The following is a 23,075-nucleotide window of genomic DNA, read 5'->3' as shown; positions in this document are numbered from 1 at the left end:
AGTGCTACATGGACACTAAAGATCCACAACACTGTAAAATTTGACCCAGTATTGTTAAGCTGAAATTTCTCCCTCCCTCCCCTTACAACTCATCAAAAACCTGGTTTTATTTCAATGCTGTTTGAAGGAGGTCCAGTGTTTGCATAGTTTTTAAAGCACTACAGAGGCTAGGATGAAGGATGCTATTTAAAAAATGTGTAGATGTTGCATTTCTAATCACAAAGGGAAAATGTACTAGTATGTGGGGGGGGCGAAATGTCTGACCTTTTTCATTGCAAAATTGCTGGAAATTTGTTCTCTTCCCCCATCCCAAAACCATTGCTTGGAACCTTAAAACTGAAGTCAGTTTTTTATCATACATGCAGACTACTTTGTTATTGAAGGGTTGGCTATGTTGAGATATGGCTTTTTTTTCCTCCTAAAAAACAAACATCCAATGCACCATTGTATCACCTGGTTTGAGGAAAAATAATCACATCTCAAGTATTATATGCATCTTGCAAACAGGTATAAGGTGGTGGGGGAGTCCGTCAAACTTTAGACCTACTTCTATTCCCTTAAGATCAAAATTGCTTATTCCCTCTTATTGCTCACCTTTCCAAACATATCATGAAGAATGGGCCAGATCCACTTCTGGTAAGGATGGGCAGTGGGAAGAGGTGTTGAATGGTGTGGAATGATAGATGTGAATGGCTCCCTTTCACCTCAGTGCACAGTTGGTACTGGAACCTAATGATGGCAATTTAAATGTCACCATTTACTTTCACTGCAGATCATTTTAGCAGAAATAAGCTAATACTTACCTATTGTTGTTGGATGTAGTGGATATTTAGTCAGTTTAAGGCCAGAAGAGGCCACAGAATCATCTAGTCCTGTATACTACCTCCCCCTCTCCCCCAGCATCTAAACACTAAATCCAGCAACCAAAATTAAACCAAATTATTAGAGGCCATAGGAGGCTAAACGAGATGTATCACAGGGAGAGACTAGGAACGGACTAAAGTGTGCCAGATGCAGAGGTCCCTACGGTGGCAAGGAAACGATGTTCCCAGATTAATTAATTTGTTTTTCAAAAAAAATTCTTGTGTGTGTTAGGGATATAAAAGAGTAGTCGATTAGTCAACCACCTGATAAGCCTAAGCTTATTGGGTAGTCAAGTCAACTACTCACATTTTCCCCTTCCCTCCTGCTGCTTCTATATCAGAAGTAGCCAGAAGGGAGCAGGAGGCAGTGCTGGGGGGAGCTGGCTTAAAAGCTGGTCTCTGTGGTGCCATTTGGGCTCTCTCCTCCCCCACTACCCAGCACATAGCTCGCGCTGGGTCCAGGAGCTACCCCTGCTGCAGCTCTGAAGTTTAAATGTAATAGGAGCTGGGCTGCCTACGTTCCCTGCTCTTACTACATTTAAACTGCAGAGAGGGTAGCGCCTTCTGAGTGCCTTCCTTTATTGACGAATCGTGTAGTCGATACAAATTGTATTGATAACTCGATTACCCAGGAACCAGCCTCTTAACCTTAATGAGAGTGTGTTTGCAGACCAGAGAAACATTTCAAGAGAGTCCATTGCCAATTCTGTATTTTTCAGACTGTACTATGTATTCTCAGGGGGCATGAAATTACTACCATAGTGTTAACCATTAACAGCAACTACTGCTTTTTGTATTTAGCATCATGTTTCTTCTCAAATCCTTCTCTGTTGTATTTGGTACTAAGGACAGGTACAGTGAAAACAATTGTAAGTTTCCATTTTGCTACTTCAGTAGCTGAGTTGGAGGAATTTAGCTTTCTCAACGATAAGATATAATATGGATCTCATGTAACTTTCTCAGGGGTGTTTAGGAGCCACCTGCCTCTCAAGTCACTTCTGAAGTACTACAGGTGGAGAATCTAATTATTTTTAGAACTGGGAAGCTCTCACAACAGTAATTGGGTACCATATTTGGTACGACAGCCTTATCACTTGAGTAATTGGAAACAAGATGAGACAAATCACTTCAATAGGCAGTACCTGTATTACTTAGTTCTGCAGTGGGAAGGAGTTGGACAAGTTGATCTAATAGGTCCATTCATCTCAGGTTCAGTGATCATTTGTGGTTAGTTTGAGAAGTATCTTTCAGCATTGGTTTCCTGAGTTCTCTAAGCTCATGTAGTGTTTTGCAATTTTTATTTTTATTTTTATTTTATTTTGTTCTGTGCAGGTCATCTGGATCCAGGTTTCCTAGCAAGCGAGAGAACCTCTTCTGGCAATGCACAGATCAATGAAGAAATTAATATTCCCTCTTCTGACAGCGAAGTGGAGATTGTGGGAGTTCAAGAACATGCAAGGTACTTATGTTTTTTGCTTTACATTTTAATTTTGAATTCTTCATTTTATTCAAAATCTTCAATAGCCAAAATAAATTTAAAAGAAAAATGTCAATTAGCTTCTAATGTTACCATTTTTCATCCATGACCAATGCCAAACATGCAAAATATGTGGTTTTTTAAATTTAGTTTCTTATATTCTAGCTATCATTGTAGTTGCCTGTCTTTTAGCCAATTAATGTTTTCAGATGTGCACTGCTTAAGCATGTGATTTCTCTATCAAATATATTGATATCAGTATCAGGTATATCTGGCCAATCATGGGTTTAATCGGTGTACAGCTGAATACATTAATAGGCTTTTAAAAGATAGGCATTTTTAAGGGCACTCATCATGTACCTGCCCTTAAAAATGTGAACATACTATATTTCAGTATTGAAATGGTTTCTTGGATATTTGATTTAATTCTCCATTTCAAGAACATTAACCATTAAATACTTGCATGGACTATGTGATAAATGTAAAGGTGCCCACTGTGATTTTCTACACCTCATATTCACGATAGTGAAATGGTTATAATATAATTATGATGCGTTTTGTACAAAATATATCCTGTGAGGGGTCTGTGGAAAAGTTATGGTTTGCTGAATGTGTTTATGCTATCTGTATGTGTTCACTGTTTTTGTATTTGGAGTTATGAATATTGACTCTCCATCTTTGAAATGTTTTGGCTCCTGGGCAACATCCACAAAGTTTGGGTACATCCTGGCTAGCCAGCACATTGTGAAGGGGGCCATCCAAGGTAATGGCTCATCGGTGAAGATAATGAGCCATGGGAAAAGCTTGGCTTCACCTAATAAGCTTTCCTGTGGACACTTGAGCCAGAACTGTAGGTAATGGCTGTCTGAGTCATCAGAGTGTGCAAGAGCATGTGACTAGATCATGTGATACTAAGCTCCATCTTGTTGCTTGTATTTTTCCAAAAGTCCTCTCCACATAGTAGAAGCTACAAAAGGGGGAGGTGACCACATCACTAGGCCTCCCTCCCACTACAGGAAAACTCCTGGAAATACCCGAGGAACAAAGATTGAACTGGGGAAAGGGTGTCCCACGTGGGAAAGAAAAAAGTTTGCCTCTTTATGGAAGCTTGGGGCTCTCTAGCAGATATTGCTTGATTCAAATCCTATCCAGAGAACTTAGATTGCATTTTTTGTTTTATTTCTTATGGCAGTCTTCTTTGATCTGTACTCTATTAGGGTATGTCTACACTACAACGTTAATTCGAACTAACTTAGTTCGAATTAGTTAATTCGAACTAAGCTAATTCGAACTAACGCGTCTAGAACTAAAAACTAGTTCGAATTAGCGTTTTGCTAATTCGAACTAGCATGTCCACATTAAGTGGACCCTGAACAGGGCTTAAGGATGGCCGGAAGCAGTGCCGGCAGGGCATCAGAGGAGGACTTAGAGCGTGGAGATGCTGTCTCAGGCTAGCCGAGGGCTGTGCTTAAAGCGTCCCGACCCCCACCCCGGACAGACAGTTCTCAGGGGTGCCCCGCTTGAAAACCAGTCCTGGCTTGGAGTGCCCGGAGTGCCCACACAGGGCACATCACACCACTCGGCCATCAGCCCGGCTGCACTTGCCGCAGGCTGCCATCTGGGGAGAGGGGGTAATTGGGGGGCTGCAGGAGAGCTTCCACCCCCAGAAGCCCGCAGAGCCAGCCCAGTCCTCCCCATCGGGGGCTCGTGCCCCATTCCTCCCTCACCTCCTTCCACTTACCCTTCCCTAGCCCCTTTTCTTGATGTACAAAATAAAGGACAATTGTGTTCCAAAATGGAATCTGTCTTTATTGAACAAAACTGGGGGAGACTGGGAAAAGGAGGTGGGAGAGGGGAAGAGAGAGGCTGGGAGAGGGGAGGGCAACTAAAATGATCAGGGGTTGGGAACAGGTCCCATATGAAGAGAGGCTAAAGAGACTGGGACTTCTCAGCTTAGAAAAGAGGAGACGGAGGGGGGACAGGATAGAGGTCTCTAAAAGCAGGAGTTGGGTGGAGACGGTGCATACAGAAAAGTTCTTCATTAGTTCCCATAAAGAAGGACTAGAGGACACCAAAGGAAAGGAATGGGTAGCAGGCTTCAAACTAGTAACAGAAAGTTGTTCTTCACAAAGCAAAGATTCAACCTGTGGAACTCCTTGCTGCAGGAGGCTGTGAAGGCTACAACTAGAACAGAGTTTAAAGGGAAGTGAGATCAAGTCATGGAGGCAGGGTCCATGGAGTGGTATTAGCCAGGGGGTAGGAGTGGTGTCCCTGCCCAAAGTTTGTGGAAGGCTGGAGAGGGATGGCACGAGACAAATGGCTTGGTCACTGTCTCCGGTCCATCCCCTCCAGGGTCCCTAGGGTTGGCTGCTGTTGGCAGACAGGCTACTGGGCTAGATGGACCTTTGGTCTGACTCAGGACGGCCATTGTAAGCTCAGGGCTCAGGGTCGGGGGTCTCAGTGGACCCCCTTGATTTTCATGCACACCTGCTCCTGGGTGGCCAGGCTGGCAGCTCTCCTGCCCTAGATGGCCACCTTCCTGTGCCTAGTGCGGAGATCGTAGACGAGGTCCACGATGTCCGCACTAGCCCAGGCGGGTGCCTGCCTCTTGCGGTCCCGGACAAGCTCCTGGGAGCCGCCAGCCTGGTCCCGGGAAGAGGGGGGAGGTTGGGAGGCATCGGGTGGCTGGCTCGATCCGTGCCAGGTGCAGTGTCTGCTGTCTGGGTGCTGGCAGGCTTGCACCTGGCACGGGTACCGTAACCAGCCCGTGCCCCTTTAAGGGCTCCGGGGCCGGGAGGGGGGCATAGAGTTTCCCTGGTGTTGGCCAGCCACCAGGGAAACCTGGGAAGCCTTAGCCTCCCACTAGTTCGAATTAAGGGTCTACACAGCCCTTAATTCGAACTAGCTAGTTCGAACTAGGCTTAATCCTCGTAAAATGAGGTTTACCTAGTTCGAACTAAGCGCTCCGCTGGTTCGAATTAAATTCGAACTAGCGGAGCGCTAGTGTAGCGCCTATTAAAGTTAGTTCGAACTAACATCCGTTAGTTCGAACTAACTCTGTAGTGTAGACATACCCTCACTTACCATCACTTAAAATGTGTCTTTTGGTAGTTAATAAATGTTTTACATTTTTTCCCTAAAACAGTGTGTGTTGCTTGAAGTACTTGGTGAATCTGTTCAGGAATGAGGGAAGGAAGGATGGACTTAGTAGTAATGGTTACTGGTCAGGTTTTTGACCAGAACAAGATGGTACAGCTCTAGGGTCCAAGGCTGTGGAGCTTCAGAGTACTGGCTCTAGCCTCTCTTGTTAGCTAATGATTGGCTGAGGAGAGTGTTCATGTAACTGAGCTGCCTGTGTAAGTAAGTGTCTGTAAGTGCAAGTCCAGGAAGGGATTGTAGCTTGTCACAGGGTCACACTGAGAGGAAGCCCAGGCTGGTGAGAGAGAGGGCTCAGTGATACCCTAATTCCTGGTGGCACCCTGGAGGGGAGGGGAGCTGTCAAAGTGGTGCAATGCGCAGAGTGGGTGAAATGCACAGCTCGTTCTGAGTGAGATTTGTACTCCATACACTGGTATAAAGATTTTAAGTGAGACTTTAAGTGTGGTTGCTTGAGATGAGTCAAAGAAGTTACCAGCAGGGTTCTCTATAAGGTGCGTGCCTGCATGGGTGTGTATCAAGAATTTCAGTCCCGCCCACCCCTTCAGCAGAGCTGTGCAGCTGTGGCCCCAGCCGCTCTTGGGGGTGGGACCACATGGTGCGTGGCCGCCCTGCCCTGTCACAGTGTGGCCCACTTGGCAGTTGCTGGAGCTGGAGACAAGGCCATGGAACTAAAAATAGCACTGCAGCCCTGGCTCTAATCCCAGCTGCCCGCCTCGCTGCTCAGCCCCTGGGAGTAGCTGAGGCCGTGGCTGTGTGGCAGCTGCTGGGGCCGGGGCCATGGTACTAAAATGGCACCGCAGCCCTGGCTTGCATCCCAGCACAAGGGGCATCAGGCCCCTGTGCAAAGGCATGGTGTTTTTTAGTATCGCAGACCCGGCCCAAGCAGCCGCGGTCCCAGCTAATGCATTTGCACACTGTGGGGCTTTCTTCCATAACATGGTGGCACACATCCAAACAAGTGCACATGACATCAATATTGGTGCACAAGACAAAACTCACTCTTCTCACAGATTGAAAATCTTAGAGGAAACACTGATTGTTTATTTCAGGAAAGGGATATAGGGTCATAAAAGCAGCAAGATGAGTGAAAATAGTGAAACAGTTACAAAACTGGAGCTGTTCAGATTTCAGGCAGCAAAGAAAAAAAGAGAATTTTGGACCACAAAAAAAGCAGCAGTACCTCAGAGTTTTGGAACTTGAAACTGCGAGAAGTTGAGGCCCAAAAACTAGCCATGAAAGAGAGGGAAAGAGAAAGAAAGAAAGTCCAGTTCTTGTTTTCTAGAGAAACAGAACCAGAACATCCACCTTGGCACGGATTCCCACCTCTCCAGAAATCCACAAATGGGAACAGCTGTGTCCTGCATACAAAGAGGCAGGTGATAATGCTGAATATTTCATTACCTTGGAGAGGCTGTGTATGATTCATAAGATTCCTGATGAGCAGAAGGTACCCACTTTGGTTGCAAAATGTACTGGTAAAGCTCTGGATATATTCAATAAGATGCCAATTAGGGATGCGTTGGATTATTGTAAATTCAAAGAAATGGTTTTGAAGCGGTTCCAGATGATGTAACTTGAGATAAATAATGTGGCATATGTAGACTAGATGTGTTTTGGTGGAAAAGTGGATAAAGGGCAAAAGGTGTTAACCTTTGAAGGAATGCTTGACCTCATCCCTCAGGAGCATTTCCTAAAGTATATGTAAAGATAATGTCAAACTGTGCCTATGGAACAAGAAGATTAAAAACTAGGGATGAGATGGAGTCTCTGGCTGATGCTGTTGAGCAAACATAGGCATCCCTTGTGAATAAACCAGAGGGCAGGATTGAAACTTAGTGAAAACAGGGTTCCTATGAAGGAAGAGGGTGACTGAGCATCTTCCTCAGAACCATTCTTCTCATCGCTGACCCAAAGCTACTGTGAAAACAGAAGAGTTCAGAAGGTGCTATCACTAGTTCCACTGACAGGCCTGTACGCAGGGTGGGTGCAAATGGTGTGAACTCCCTGCCCCCATGGTCCTCCAGGTAAGCATGAGGCTGGGGTGGTATGTTGCCCCAGCCTCCCTCCCCTGTGCTCTGGCCAGCCAGGGAAAGGCTGGGACTGATTCTCTCCTTTCCACTCCCCTCCAAGGAGTGATGTCAGAGGCAGGGCAGGGCAGGGCTGTGGGGTCAGGGCAGTCACCAGTCCCCCTCCCATGGCTCTCCCCTCCCTCCCCCAGAAATTCCTGCTTATGGGCCTCACTGATCACCTAAAGAATAAATGCCCTATGCTGGAAGGAAGCAGATAGCAGGTAACCCCTGTGAATGCTAGTAGCCTGAGCACAGAAGCCCCTCCAGTTCCTGCCACTTAGCATGCCTGTTTGTAAAACTGGCCTCTGCACAGCCAGGCATGAGGCCATAATGGCAGGGAATGCCTTGGATGGGAAGACACAGGTACAGAAATTTCTCTGGTGAGGAGGAACATTGTGCAAGAATCAGAGGGGTAGCCGTGTTAGTCTGAATCTGCAAAAGCGACGAGGAGTCCTGTGGCACCTTATAGACTAACTGAAGTGTAGGAGCATAAGCTTTCGTGGGCAAAGACCCACTTCGTCAGATGCATTGTGCAAGAAGGTGACTTACTGCCAGGACAGATGGCAGGACTTTTGTTAGTAGGAAGTTACAGAATCCTTGTCTTTGGCTAAAGTGCACCTAGAGACTGAGGGTTTAGAGCAGGGGTGGGAACTTTTTTGGGTTGGGGACCCCTGACCCACAGAAAAATCAGTGGTGGCTGCGGGGAGGCGCTGTGGGAGCTAGAGTGCCAGCACAGACTCCCCAGTGCTGGGGGAGGCCCTAAGCCTCAACTCAGGGGCTGATCACATCGGACCCAGGTATGCCCCTAGCCCCGTGGGATTTGCAGGATTTGGGGAAGAGGGGAACTAGATCGACGGATGTTTGTGTATGCAGGTTGAGCGCTATTTTATGGAAGATTTATATTCCTTTTAAAGGCTATTCCACTTGGAATACATGGATTCGATCTCTAGATGTACTGTTTACAGGACCTTTCTCCTCATAGTAAATGAGAAATGAATGTGATTAGTAGTGGAGGACAAACCTAAATTGGGTTTATTTAGGTTTGTCCTCCACTACTAGTTTGTGTTAATACCAGTCACGTTTATTTCTCATCTCTCTCTCTCTCTCTTTCTCTCTCTCTCTCACTTTGTTAAAATTTGTAAGTTGTTCTCTCAGCAATACTTAAAATTCAAACCTTTCTAAATTCAATTCACAATTGCTGGTGAAAATTAGTTTTAGTAGACATAGGTTTGTTTATGGGGAAATATTTCCTGTACATCAGAAAGGAAGGAAAGGTGTAATGTTTTTATCCTCAGGTGGGTTTTCCTTTGTAACTATTTTGTATTTGTATCAATGGGGAGACCATTTCTCATCAGTTCTGTTTGAAATGTGCACCTTTTGGTTGTGTTTCCTATTTAGAATTTATTTATGTGTTTGGGGTTTTTTAGTTTTATGGAATGGATTTCCTACCATGCATGTATTTAAAAAAGAATCCTTCTCTGTTTCTTCTTTTTCTGTTTTGGTCATGTTGTATTTCCCTTAGGCTCACATAAAGCATGATTCCGAAGCTAATGTTTGAACCTTCTGAAGTTGGCTGCCTTGTGTGATTTGTTCAATTATATGAATTTTTGTTTTTGTCCGGAATCATTTGTACGTAGTACATCTCTTGCTAGATTTTTGTCATCTTCAGGGTGAGAAATTACCTTTAGTTTAATGCCTGGTTTAAATTGCCACTTAAGTCAATGTAAGTTGTATCATTCTGTGCTGTGGAAAAAAATCACACACCCATGAGCAACATAGTTTACATTTACCTAACAGTGACTACATTGCTGAGCCAATGGAAGATGATCTTGGCTGACTTACCTCCTGCTTCTTGTGGAGTTGAAGTACTGAAGTCGATGGGAGAGCACTGTCCCATGGCTCATGATGTCTTCACCAGACCCAGTAAATCAACACTGTTGCATCGATTGGGCTGATTTAGCGTGTAGTATAGGCCAAAGAGACTGTCATTTTACATTGGAATGATGCACCGCAGCTATCATGTTTTTGTGTACTAAGGCATCGTGAAAGACTTCTGCTTTGGCCACTGTCTTGTCAGTCATTTTAAAGGCATTTCTTTTAAAAAAAAAACAACCAAACCTACATTTACCTAGAGCTCAAAACTTGTACTCAAAATGAATTGCAGAGATACAAAACACCAAAATAAGGAATATGGAAAAGCCATCTTAAACTTTACATCTAAGGTTAAAAAGCAGGTCACAAGGCAGAATAGGATACATGAATGCCATATTCCAGTTCTGATATTTCTAAAGAGCAGTAAAAGAAACATTAAAAAAATCAGCTTGGGCAAGGAAGATTTCAAAACTAGGAAAACCCTCATCTCATATCACAGAGAAATGAGGGGAATGTAACCCAAATAACTCCGGGGAAAATTGATCCAGCTTTCATCAGTTTTTTTTTTTAAATACACTTGGAACTAGCACTTATTTTAAGAAGGTTATCTAGCAGTGGCAAGAGATGCAAAAAATCTTAAATCAGTGCCCATAAATCCTTTTTGACTTATAGCTAAGGGTTGCACTTTCCCCTCATAAGCTCTTCACAATATATCCATGTTAGATACATATTGTTTTCTAGTACATATATACACTGACACCATAAGTACAGGCAAAAAATTCAATACTGTCCATGATGATTTGTCCTACCCCAGTTCAGTATATTGCTGTTTGGGGACAAAATAATTTGGCTTTGAAGATATCACTGCACCAAAGAGTTTCCTTATGTCAGGCTGCTGCCATTGATTCCAGTGCATCCTTACTTCAGTATTAGAAGCTTCAGGGGGTAGCCGAGTTAGTCTGTACAGGATAAACTTAAACAACAACAAATAGTCTGGTAGCACTTTATAGACTAACAAAACATGTAGATGGTATCATGAGCTTTGTTTTTTAAGTTCAGCATTAGAGTTAATCATTTGGAAGTTTACAACCAAGTCTGTTTTCTTTGGTTTCTTCACATGGTACAAACACTGGAGCTTGTAACCCTGCATGTAATTGGGGAGGTGCTCCCCTGAACAAGCTTCCAGGACCACATGACTGCTGCATTGTAGCTGCTATAGTTACTAATCCTACACTAGGATGTTTTGCTCAGTAAACTTCTTAATTTTAATCTGGATTTTACCAGACTGGCCATATTGCCTGACAAACTCAGATCAGATTTGTGTGTGTGTGTGTGTGTGTGTGTGTGTGTGTGTGTGTGTGTGTGTGTGTGTGTGTGTGTGTGTAAATTAGTTACAATTAAACTGTTCATTGACACACACTATTTATCTTTCAGTGATTTTTGCAACGATTGTAGCTAGATCTTAATTCTTATACTGAAATAGTTTAGTTCCACAAAGAAAAATGTTTTAGTCTTATTAAATGTATTTATATCTTTGTACGCAAAATATTAAGTTTTGTTGCAACAAAGTATGAAAAATCATAACCTAGTGACGTGATACAAAACCTAAAATAAATTGGCAGCATCGCTCTTCCATGTAGTGAAGACATGGCCTTTGAAGGCACAAAGACTCTTGGCGTGGCAGATGACAGGATATGGACTAAATGTGCATAGTTATAAGGTCTCTAAGACTTGTGGTGGGGACAAAGTTTTCTGTACATTCTGGTAAGTAAGGGTTTATCCCTTGTTCCTTTGATACTAATTGTTTAACCATTCCTTCATATTACTATTTAATTTAGTTTCCTGGGGTTTTAACACCCTGCTTTGATGGAAGTAGGATTTATATTACAGTAGTGCTTAGACAGTCTTGTTGCATCTCATTTCTCCATTTGAGTCATTACCCACCATTAGTTATTGCATTGCATTAAACATATGATCAAACCTTCAAGTTAGAGTGATTAAAAATTAGCCTGGTGCTTTTGTATTTGTACAAAATCTCCTCCATGACCTTTAATACATTTGAATTCAGATTGAACCTCTCTAGTCCAGTACCCTGGAGACCTGCTAAACCAGAGAATTTGCCAGATCACAGGAGGTCAATATTGTAGCGAGTGGATCTCTTTTTTTTTTAATTTTTATTTTGCTGAAGCAAATAAACAACAATGCTTGCAGTGTTACTTAATAATATCTGACTGAACTGATTCACCCTCTATAAACTATGCCTAGCCAAAGGTTATCAGCTCTCCATGACAAAGCGTTAGTGTTGTTACACAGTTTTACTGTATTGGCACAATGAAATAAGAAGATAAAGCATAAAAATCATGCTTACACTTAGCAGCATCACCAACACTCACTTCTTGCTGGGCTCTTCCAAATTCTGACTAAGAGGTTACCTGGTTTTTAATTTAGATTTTTAAAAAAATCCTGTGTTTACCTGTTCCAGGTAGGGAGATTACTGACATGGTCCCTTTTTGGGCACCAGTCTTAGCCTGATCTATAAATGATGAATGAGAACTCCTAGTTACTACCTTGAGTGTTGATTTCTCCAAAATCAGGCTCAATATTGTTGAAATTATTCAATGGTTGCGAACCCTGATTTGTAGAGGTGCAACACTCCCCATTGGAACTTTTGTATTGACATGTAAATCCTTATATACTTTTAAATAGTTTTTCCTGTGGGATGACAGAGTGACATCGTCATGTCACTCTGCATCCCACAGGGACATGCCCCGCCCATCCCCTGGGCCCACAGCCCGAGCCCTCCCCTTCCCTTCCCAGCAGCAGAGGGAAAGCCAGGCTTGGTGTGGCGTGGCTTGGGCCCTCCCAGTGCGTGGTGGGGAGAGCTGAGCCCGGGAGCTGGCCTGGCATGCAATGCCACCCGGCCACTGGAGTAAGTTAGGCCGTGGTGCGGAGGGACAGGGGGCGTTGGCGGGGAGGAGAGGGAAAAGGGGGATGTGGCTGGTGGGGGGCAGAGGGACACGAGAGCCCTGGCTTGTAAGGGAGGGGAGAAATGGACCCAATGGGGAGAAAGAAGAGGGGCCCTGGCAGGTGGAGAAGGGGAGGGAGAAGGGGCCTAGGCTGGCACGGCCACAGCCCAACTCTTCCCGGTGGCTGGGGAGGGGAGCCAGGATTGGCTTTGCGGGGGTTTGGGTGGGGGGGCATGTGGGAGCCTCTTGGAGGCTTGGGTAATGGGCATTTGGGAGCCACAGAGCCTCGCGAGGGGTTGGGTGAAGGGAGGGGGCATGCAGGACATGTGCGGCATCCCTGGGGAGCGCATGGGAACCATGTGGCCTTGCCCCTCCCCCTCCCTGATGGAAGGAGAGGACTGTAAGCCACGCCCCCGCCACCACCAGAGGGGGAGAGCCGGGCCAGCCTTGGTCCCGCCCAACCCCTCTCCCTGCCCTCCCGATGGCCAGGGGGAGAGTGGGGGCTGCCTACCCCTGGAGGGGTGGGGGTGGCGAGCTAGCAAGCAGGGGGCACCATCCCCTAGTAATTTATGAATATATTTTTGCAGTCACACACGCTCTCCAACTCAGCCAGGCAGAAAGAGAACATAGCAAGTACGTCTGAACATTTATATGCACACCATCCCTTGCAGAACAGCCTGAAATGTTAGCCGTTATCTTCCTCATCACCATCACCTTCCTCATCTTCACCTGGGGCCCTTATTCTGGCCCCTCCCAAGAGCTACATCTTTCTTTCCAACTGACCCTATGCTGGGATACCACTTTTATGTGTTATGCTGGCGTTATCATGTCTAATGCATAGTCCGTATGCGTTTCTCCCTTCTTCCTTATTTGTATTTCCTCCCCATAGCAATGTGAGGGTGTCCTCCTTCATTCATAATTTTAACTGATTATCATATATGTCAATTGGTTGCCATGACACTCTTACAGTTGGATGTCTTGTGCAAAACCTTCCAGAAGCTGTTGTGTGTTCATGTTTCTGTGGTTGGCTGATGTCCTTATGGACAAAATTCTCTCCCTACACTCTACTGTCTCCAGCTCCCCATAACTTATGGATTACTTAGGTTTACTATATGTGCTAAAGTTAGCCTCATGCTAACTGCTAAACACAATGTCTTACAGAGTTAAAGCATGTAGGTTTCTTCTATTACTGCTGAATAAAATAAAGCAGAATATAATACATAGTGAGCATAATACAGGTATGCTTACCCACTGGGTACAAAGGAAACAAAGTGAGTTAAATTTAAAATAATGTACAAAACATAGATATATGTCTACTATAATTGCTGCAAGGCAAGTATCTCTTCTATTAATGGGAATCTGGTCTCATATATAGGTTTTTTTCCTTCGTGAAAGGTTTTCCTATTGAAACGCTTATTTAAAAAGACTAATGGCTGTAATTCCCAGCAGAAAAAAACACCTTTTTTCCTCCCAGTACAGTGCACATATTTGAACAGTACATGATGCTACATGTTGTGGAACATAGTCTCCTATGTGTGGTGTTAGGAGTTACACATGCACAACTTCATTGGAGCATCATTCTTTTCTGTTGGTAGTGTTTGATCCTTTGTGAATTCAATGTCTGAGTGCAAGGAAATTTCATTCTAAGAGCTTTGCTGTTTTCAGTTTTGTGGGCTTGAGTTCCAGGGCTTACTGTCAATGTGTGTATAAAAGCTGTCATAAGTAATGTTGGCACAAACCTCCTGGACTCCACAAATGGAAAAAGCATGATGAAAGTTTGAAGAGACCTATTAATTAACACCTTGAAATATTGCAACTAAGGATCTTACGTGGAGAGTTGCCAGTAGTGCTAATGTTTTTGCTCTTTGCTTTGCTGCAGGTGTGCCCATCCTAGGGGAGGTGTGATTCAGAGTGTGTCTTCCTGGAAGCATGGCTCAGGCTCGCAGTACATTAGCACTCGACAAACACAGTCATGGACAGCTGTGACCCCCCAGCAGAATTGGTCTTCACCCCCGGAAGTAGTCGATCTCACTTTGGACGAGGATACCAGACGCAAATATCTACTGTAATGCAATGTCACTGTGTTTTTGGCCTCCAATCCTTTCCCCTGTTTATGGCACCGAAGTTCATTGTTGTAGCTTCAGCTTCAGAAGCCCAGTTCTTAGCTTTATGGACTTCAAGCTCCTGGAGAATTTCCTTTTCCATCAGAATGCAGTGTCATTTTAATATCGCTTAAAATATTTTACCTTCTCAAAGGAGGATTTTTTCCTAGTATGAAAACTTGATAGCACTGAATTTGACACCTACAGTTATGCATTGTGTGTTAATCTAAAGAAATAATTTGTGCAGACAGATACACGCTCCCATCCTCTCCCATCTCTGAAGTGATATCAAAATTATTTTTATTTACCAGTAAATTTATTTTGTTTGTAGAACCTAGTGTTTTTGCTGTGTGAACATCAGAGTTAGTGGTGGTCTGATGTTGAGAGGTTCTGAGTCCTACTTCGTTGATTTCAGTGGACCTGCAGGAGCTCAGGCCTTCTGAAAATTGGACCACCAATATTTATACCCAATGGCTACGTCTACACTGGCCCCTTTTCCGGAAGGGGCATGTAAATTTCAGCAGTCGTCGTAGGGAAATCCGCGGGGGATTTAAATATCCCCCGCGGCATTTAAATAAAAATGTCCGCCGCTTTTTTCCGGCTTTTAAAAAAGCCGGGAAAGAGCGTCTAGACTGGCCCCGATCCTCCGGAAAAAGCGCCCTTTTCCGGAGGGTCTTATTCCTACTTCAAAGTAGGAATAAGAGCCTCCGGAAAAGGGCGCTTTTTCCGGAGGATCGGGGCCAGTCTAGACACTCTCTTCCAGCTTTTTTAAAAGCCGGAAAAAAGCGGCGGACATTTTTATTTAAATGCCGCGGGGGATATTTAAATCCCCTGCGGATTTCCCTACGACGACTGCTGAAATTTACATGCCCCTTCCGGAAAAGGGGCCAGTGTAGACGTAGCCAATGTGATTTGGTTTCTTTACTATCAGGACTGTCATTTAATAGAAAGTCCCATAGCATGTGCACTGGACAGCTTTTTAATTAAAGCATTGCCATTTTCTATGTAATTTATAGTTTACATTCTATTCAGTTCTGTGTCTTCTGTCGTCTTGGCCTATGACGTTTGACTGGTCATTTGCCACAGCATGTTACTTTTTTTAAATTGCAATGACTTAATAACAGCTGATCAGCACAAAAGTATAAGAATATAGTCATGAAAAGACCCAGCACCCATGCCCATTTTAAAAGGATCTGAATGTTAGGATGCTGCTTTTTTTAAACCATGCCTCTCAATCTTCCACCTTTGGAAAGGTTCCTTTTATACTTCACCTCTTTCCTTCAATTATCTTCTCCAAAAATGTATGCTCTCAGACCCCATTCCAGCACAGTATATAAGCAGATGTGTAACTTCAAGCACCAGAGTAGCCCCATGGAAATCAATGCATCTGCTCAAATACTTAAATTCTTTGCAGGATCAGGACATAAACTTATCCTTTGGTTTTAAGTAATTCTTTCCCATTTTCCCAGTCTTAGGTCATGGTTTCTATCTTAGTGTTTGTACCTCTTAGGGTCTGATCCTTCAAACAAAGCCTGGTGCTTACTACAGTGAAATCAATTGGACTAGACATCTGAGTAAGTATTAGTCCATGTAGTAAGTACTGAAGTAGCCCTTAATCACTCTCACTGGCTTTTGTTCAAAGCAAAAACCAAAGATAAACTTCAAAACAAGAGGATGTTCACTTTAAATATCTATTGTGCAATCGAAATATGTCGTTTTGTATTCAGAATGCTTTCAATGGAATTTTTCTGTAATTCCAACACAGAATTTTTACTAGCTAGGGTTAAACAGCAAGTAGACAGGATATCACAAGTCCTGGTCTGGTTGATTTGGTGTCAGTTTGCATAAGTAGAGAGTGGCTCACAAAGTTTGTTTGGCTTCCAAAAACTTGCTGTATGGACAGATTTTTTGCCTTTTTAGCACAGATTTGTTAAAAAAAAATTCTAGTATTGTTAATAAGTGGTTTGCTTTGCTTCAAAAAGTGGAAAGGTTGTGACTGCACTTTAAACAGCAACTAGGTAAAGGATTTATGTTCTGTTTTTAAAACATTAAACGGCGATCAGCGTGTTGCATGACCATAACCTGTAAAATGTATTTGGTGCTTCTTGTAACTGGTCTCTTTGTTTAGGGGTGGGAGGGAGTGTAGAGAGTGGAATCCATACTCATTGCAATAGAGAAGTGTCCTGTAATATTGATACACTATATTAATAGTGGCTATTGATCTTTTTCATAATTAGTTAATTACATAACTTATCCATCACTTTAGCAGATTAGCACCATGCTGTAGGTTAACTGGGAAAGCTGATTTAGAGTGACTGCTTTTTACTGTTTCATGAAGTTGTCTTTAAAAGATCGGTTTCTAAGAAAGCTGCAGGGACCCATTTGTAGTCCTTCCATTGAAAAAATTGAAAACAGACTTTCTGTTTCTCAGTTTGTATATGATGTGACTTCCATGTATATATAAAAATGACTGCATCCTAACCAAACTTCCTTCAATTGTGCACTGTGTTTGTTTTAAACAAATCATGTATTTTAGTCTGATGCTGGTTTTCTTTTATTTAAAACACTACATATTTCTTTTATTCTTTTAAGAAATGTTAAAGGTTCATGATCTAAAACCACAATCACTGGATAGCTAGGGAGTATTTTCTTTTTCCTTTTTGTTTTTGTTTTGGGGGATATTTTTTAACAGAGCAAAAGGTGCCTGGACAATTTTGCTCTTCTCAACAGGAAAGTGAAATGTTAGCCATTGTATGGCTAAGAACCAATGCACTTGGGGCCTGATCCCAAAGCCCACTGAAGGCAATTGGAGGCTTCCCATTGACTTCAGTGAGCACTGTCTTAAGCCCTTTATGGTTCAGCAGTTCCTCTATTGCTAGTGTTCAAACTTGGAATCTTCTGCAGTGGAGACAAATCATTGCTTAGAATTTAATATTTAAAATGTGGAACTCTTGTTAAAAAATTTGGTTCTTCTAGACACTCATTATTCAGTTTTCATTTTTCCATCTAGTATTTAATGGTCTTTGGAGGAAAAAATTAATAATAAAACAGAGTGTTATATATATATATAAATATATATATATTTTTTGGTGCAAGATGAGACCTTCTGTTTTTTGAAACAAGTCTGTAGCATAAAGGTTAAACTATTTTAAGACAAAAATAAAATAGAGTGTATTATTTAAACAATATTATCTTGTGTGGGAGTTTTTTTCCACTTTCATTTAATATGGTGATATTTGGAATGCCTCCAAAATAAAGCCTTTGAGCCCTGAGAGTAGGTTATATACCTTTGGCATGCATCACTAGACCATCCTTTGACATTGTTTGATATCTACAATGTTACATATTTTATTTCCTTCGTCCATCATTTCAAAGACTTGGTCCAGCACAATAATTTTAGTTTGTAGTACAGATGGGAAGTGACCCCTGGATAGGGGATTCCTGTATTTACTTATAGGACATAAGTACAACACAGGTGCCAGCAAGATGAGATTCTACAAACCATTCCCACCATGTGCCTTAAACTTTACCGGCCAGGGACTACTGTGGGGAGAGAATACCAAGTCCAATTCAGTGTCTGTCCAGATATTCAAAGCTCTTCCTAGTCTTGGCCCTACCTCCCTGAGATCACCCTTTTTCCTTTGTGAATGTGACCTTCAGTGTCAGCCAAGTTCTGTTGGAAACTGACAAACGAGAGAGACTTCTGAATGTGGGTGACAGAACTTCCCCTGGAGTTGGATCTTCTAGACCATGGGTTCCCAAACTGGAGGGAGTGTCCCCAGTGGGGGGTGGCTCTGTGTGTGTGTGTGTGTGTGTGTGTGTGTGTGTGTGTGTGTGTGTGTGTGTGTGTGTGTGAGAAGAAATTCAGGGGAGGGGCACGAGGCGACCCAGCCCCCCCTCCTCCAAAATTTTGCTGCTATTTTTGTTTTTCGGCCCCCGTCAGTTCCTTTTCTTTTTTTTTCCCTCAAGTTTTGCAGCTATTGGGAGGGAGGGGGGAAGGCTTCTCAAAAATCAAAAAGGTGGCGTGATGCCGAAAAGTTTGGGAACCACTGTTCTAGACTATGGAACTCACTCCTGCAGGAGGATAGAATGACATGGGCCTCTCCACACTCTGAATTAAATGCCAAGTTCCTTACTTTGACTTAGCTTTCCCATTATGGTTCAGTCTGCTCATGCATCATTCAGGTCCTGATTTGATATTGACGCTTATTTTGAAAGATTTCAGTAACAGCCTAGATATGTTTCTAACCAGTTTTCTATCATTTATATTTTTAAAATCTGCTTTCTTCATACCCAGAAGGCCCCATAAACTAAGCCTTCACAAAGTGAAATATATAGCATCTGAAATTCCCCTCCATTTACCTACCTCTTTTATGGCTCAGGCTGATTCACTTCATATTGCCACTTAGCTTGATAAAAACCATGATTTCGGAGGCAGCACAAGAGTTGGCAAGAGCTAATGAATCAGCCCTGGTTTTCCTGTCTCTCCCTTCCCCCATAAGATCTTCTGGATGCAAATGTATTGGCTAAAAAGCTATTCCATCTGTTTTGAAATGGGAATTGAAAAATGAACCATAGCATACATAAATACCACTTTATCTTTTGGTGAAATACTTTACCCTGCTGCCACCCATCCATCCCAGCCTCCTTCTTAGTAATGGTCATTCACTGACTATGGTCCTATCAATTTGTTTCCCAGAGCATCAGTGAATGATGACTACAGTGGGGAAAAGAGCAACACTCCACCAAAGGCTGGGTTACCATCAACAGGTCCTGAATTTAAAGTGGTCTGAAACAGGTAAAAATAAGAATAGTCTCCACCTAATTCTGAAATCAGACAGCAAAATCCAGGAGTTCAGAGCCCTGAGTTTTGATACTAGGGCTGAGCAAAGCTCTTGTGTGTTTTCTGAGCAGATGGGTGTGTTCTCTACCAGCTGGATGAGGACACCAATTTGTAGTGAACACCCCCGCACACCCTCTTGGAGATGGTTATTTAACTGTAGCTATAATTCAGCTTAAAATTAAAATTCACTGCCAGCTGCTGATAGGGGCAATGGCATTTTTAAAGGGTAAATCTAAAGGGGGAAAGGGATGACATGGATAAGGGAAAACCTTGAAGAAATCATCTTACCCCAAATAAATCTCCTTTGTTACCCCCAATTTAGGGATAGCATGTGAGAAATTGGCAAGAAGCAAGTGAGAAACCATGCCAGAGAAGAAAGAGCAAAAAAACTAGAACAAATGTTTTTTTCCACATTGCTGATGAAAAATCTTAAATTTGTGTGACATGCTATTGTTTCCAGTGAGAAGCCTTGATTAGTTTGAATATTTAGAAAGCAAAGTTCTGCAGAACACTAAGAAAGGGAGAATGACAGCGAACCGTACATTCTTACCTACTGCCGGTCCTGTTCTTTCCCTCATTTCAAAACGGTTGCCTTCCCAACGCCTTTGTTTTATCATAATTCTGGAAAATTTTATGTTTCTTGTGTATTCGATGGCTGGATACAGAGCCTGTTACCTAGGGTCCTGGTTTGAATTCTATTAAGGTGGGAGTAACTGAAAGTGATTTTGCAGCTTGTTAGATGAAGGGAGTTATGGTCTCTGTCTAATTCCTAGCTGATAAGTGTCTGCAGCACAACAAGTATCTTGCTTGGCATGAAATTAATCTTCTTTGTGATGGGTCCCTCCAGTTCAGGGCTGAGCCATGTTTTGAAGAGGAAGGACAATGTAAGGAAGCTGTCAGTATCACTCCTGTAGCTAAATAATGGAATTCCATCTTGCAAGGATGTCAGAATGATGCCTCTTGTGAGCACTATATGTCTGAGACAATAAATTAAACACACATTCAACAGCTAACATAGCTTCTGAAGGCCAGGATGAAAAAAAGCAGCAGGCCTGTAACTGAGGCATGTGTTAATACATAAACAGGGTGCCAGTCGGAAGCAGGTGCTGCTTATACATGGCTATTCAAACCCGCTGCCTTCTTCCCTAGACTCACTCGTCCCACCAGATACTTATCTCACAAAGACCTGCTCAAGTCTCACTTTCTTTTTTTTTTTTTTAAGGCCATAACGTTCAAGTGAAGATGTGGAAAACTACATCTGTTTCCACTCTTGGCTTATAGTTGTGTGTAGGTGCTCGGTAAGCATTCAAGTACAATGGGCATGAATGCAATGTAGAAGCCTAGATAGATAGCTTCCTGTTCAACAGATGAAGCTTTTTACTTATTTGGCCATCACCTTATTAAAACAAATACCACAAGCCTCTGACTTCATTAGTTACCGATAGTCGGAAGAGATGGAAAAGGCTTAACATGCCATCTGGTATGTCCTTGGCTCACTGCGAGTGGACTCTCTCTGATTTAAATACTAAAATAATCTTGAGTTTACTCTGGGTGCTGTTTGGAGAAATAGACTACAGGTTGAGCCTCCACCCTTGGGTTCAGCAATAGTTTGTTGTTAAAATCTGCCATTCATGAGATCTGGGGTTTAGTTTATAAATGATAAGCTCCAGATCTCACCAGTGGCAGAGTTTAATAGTAGCCCAAAATAGCCCAAGTTCACGGCATTGCTCCTATTGATGACTCTTTGGAATGCCCTAAAGCTCTGGAAAATTTAACCCCTAGGCTGCAGCTGAGAACTAATTAAAGTGTATCACTTTCTTGTTGGACTGAGCCGTTGACTGACGGATCTCATCTTCTATGATGCCTTTGATGAGCAACTAAACCAATCCTCGATTGGCAGAGCCGATTACCGATGTTACGTAAAAAGCCGCCAACTGCAGGTGCTGTATGTTCTTTTCGGATCCTTTCCTTTTCCTGCAAAGCCTGGATATGCTGATTCTCAAAGCAATTAAGAGCCTGTACAATGGTTTGTTGCCAGGACAATCTGTCCTGAACTAAAGTTTCCAGGTCATTGGGAGATATGCTGCATGACTTCATATTGGCCTTTAAGATGTCTTTATAGTGCTTATATTGACCACTGATAGAGAGCTTTCCATGAGCAAGCTGGCCACAAAAGACCATTTTTGGTATCCGTGTATCATCCATTCTCATAACATGACCAATCCAGCGAAACTGTTTGTTCATAAGTATTGCTTCCATGCCCATGACACCACACAGCTTAAAACCTCCGTATTAGGAATTTTTATCCCACCAGTTCACATGGGCAAACTTCCTCAGACAATGCATATAGAACTGATCGAGTTCAAAACATGGCAACAATATATTGTCCATGACTCCGAGCCATACAACAGGACATTCAGGACAACTGCCTGATAAACCACTATCTTGGTATGGAGTTCAATACGATGGTCATTCCATAGTGTATATCTACTGTTACAATGTCAAATTCTCCATTGGGATTATATACAGATGTGTTTCTGTGATCCTTTGTATTATGCTCTGACGATGGGCTCATTATTATATGAATCCAAACGGGAGCGTTGGAGTCAGAGATATTTGTCTTGGAGTTATACATTTAAGATCCTGTTGGGAAATGGCTTGCTATTATACAGCTTTGGGATGTGTTCTTACTCTAAGATCATCTCACCTGCTGGAATGGATGTGCAGGCTATGACAGGGATTCGTGAAAGCATAATTGTATTGCTTTTCCACATGATTACATTTCCCATTTGGGGCCATTTGTTAACCCTCTCCCTGGGGGCTGACACACAAAAATACCTAATAAAAATACCCCTTGACAGGATACAAACAGGCTACAAATAACAAGCTCAACACTGGCGATCTATTTTTCTGACATCTTAGTTGCACCTTGGTCCTGCCAACATTTTACCACTTTAATGGGTTTTGTCACCTGCACAAATAGGCAAAAAGGAGTTCTGCGTAACCGTGCACAGAGCTGACGGGCTACTCAGTACAAGCTGTTTTCTTGGTGGGGTTGTTTTCTGGATGTGCATTGCCCCTGAACAGATTGTGCCTTCTTCATTATTTAGAACAGTTGACCATATTTGGGAAAACAATGCATAGGAGAGACTCTTCTGAGTATTTGGGATTAGTTATTGAAGGGTGTGATTACTTTAAATCACATAACTCATAGACATTATGGCTGGAAGGGAACATTATGCTCCTCTAATCTGACCTCCTGCATAACACAAGCCAAAGAAACTCATTTAGTGCAGGGGTGGGCAATATTTTTTGGTGGGGGGCCACTCCAAAATTTTGGGAAGTGGTCAAGGGACGCACTTTTCTGTGGAGGAGATGCGGGATCTAGGATGGAGGCTGGATGCAGAAGGGCACATGGGGTAAGGGACCAGGGTGTAGGAGAAGGTGTGAGGTCCGAGAGGGAGTTTGGGTGAAGGAGGGTGTTGTGACCTGGGAAAGGGGATTGGAGTGTAGGGTCAGGGAGGGAGTATGGGTGCAGGAGAGGATTCTGGCCTGGGGGAAGGGCTCTAGGAGGAATTGCAAAGTCTGGGAGGGAATTCTGAAGGGGAAAAGTGGGTGAGGACTGCAGTGGGTTTGGGTGGTGACCTGGGGCAGGGGATTGGGGTGAAGGATCAGGGAGGGGGTATGGGTGCAGGCGAGGATTCTGGCCTGGGGGAGAGGTGTA

At 43.1% G+C, this 23,075-nt stretch overlaps 1 protein-coding gene across 2 annotated transcripts in view; it reads left to right on the top strand.

Annotated features, from left to right (window-relative positions):
• ARK2N (arkadia (RNF111) N-terminal like PKA signaling regulator 2N) overlaps positions 1-15,059 on the top strand; it is a 64,839-nt gene extending 49,780 nt beyond the window's left edge. For both annotated transcript variants that reach the window (XM_075932729.2, XM_089779461.1), the window contains 2 exons: positions 2,196-2,322; positions 14,286-15,059. In XM_075932729.2, the coding sequence (XP_075788844.1) occupies positions 2,196-2,322; positions 14,286-14,475 (317 nt within the window). In that variant the 3' untranslated portion in view covers positions 14,476-15,059. The remainder of the gene's footprint in view (positions 1-2,195; positions 2,323-14,285) is intronic.
• The last annotated feature ends 8,016 nt before the right edge of the window (positions 15,060-23,075 follow it).

Source organism: Pelodiscus sinensis, chromosome 6 (genome assembly GCF_052426305.1).
Source record: "Pelodiscus sinensis isolate ZL-2025 chromosome 6, ASM5242630v1, whole genome shotgun sequence".
In the NCBI taxonomy this organism is placed as follows: Eukaryota; Metazoa; Chordata; order Testudines; family Trionychidae; genus Pelodiscus; species Pelodiscus sinensis.
This window is presented reverse-complemented; position numbering and strand designations above follow the sequence as displayed.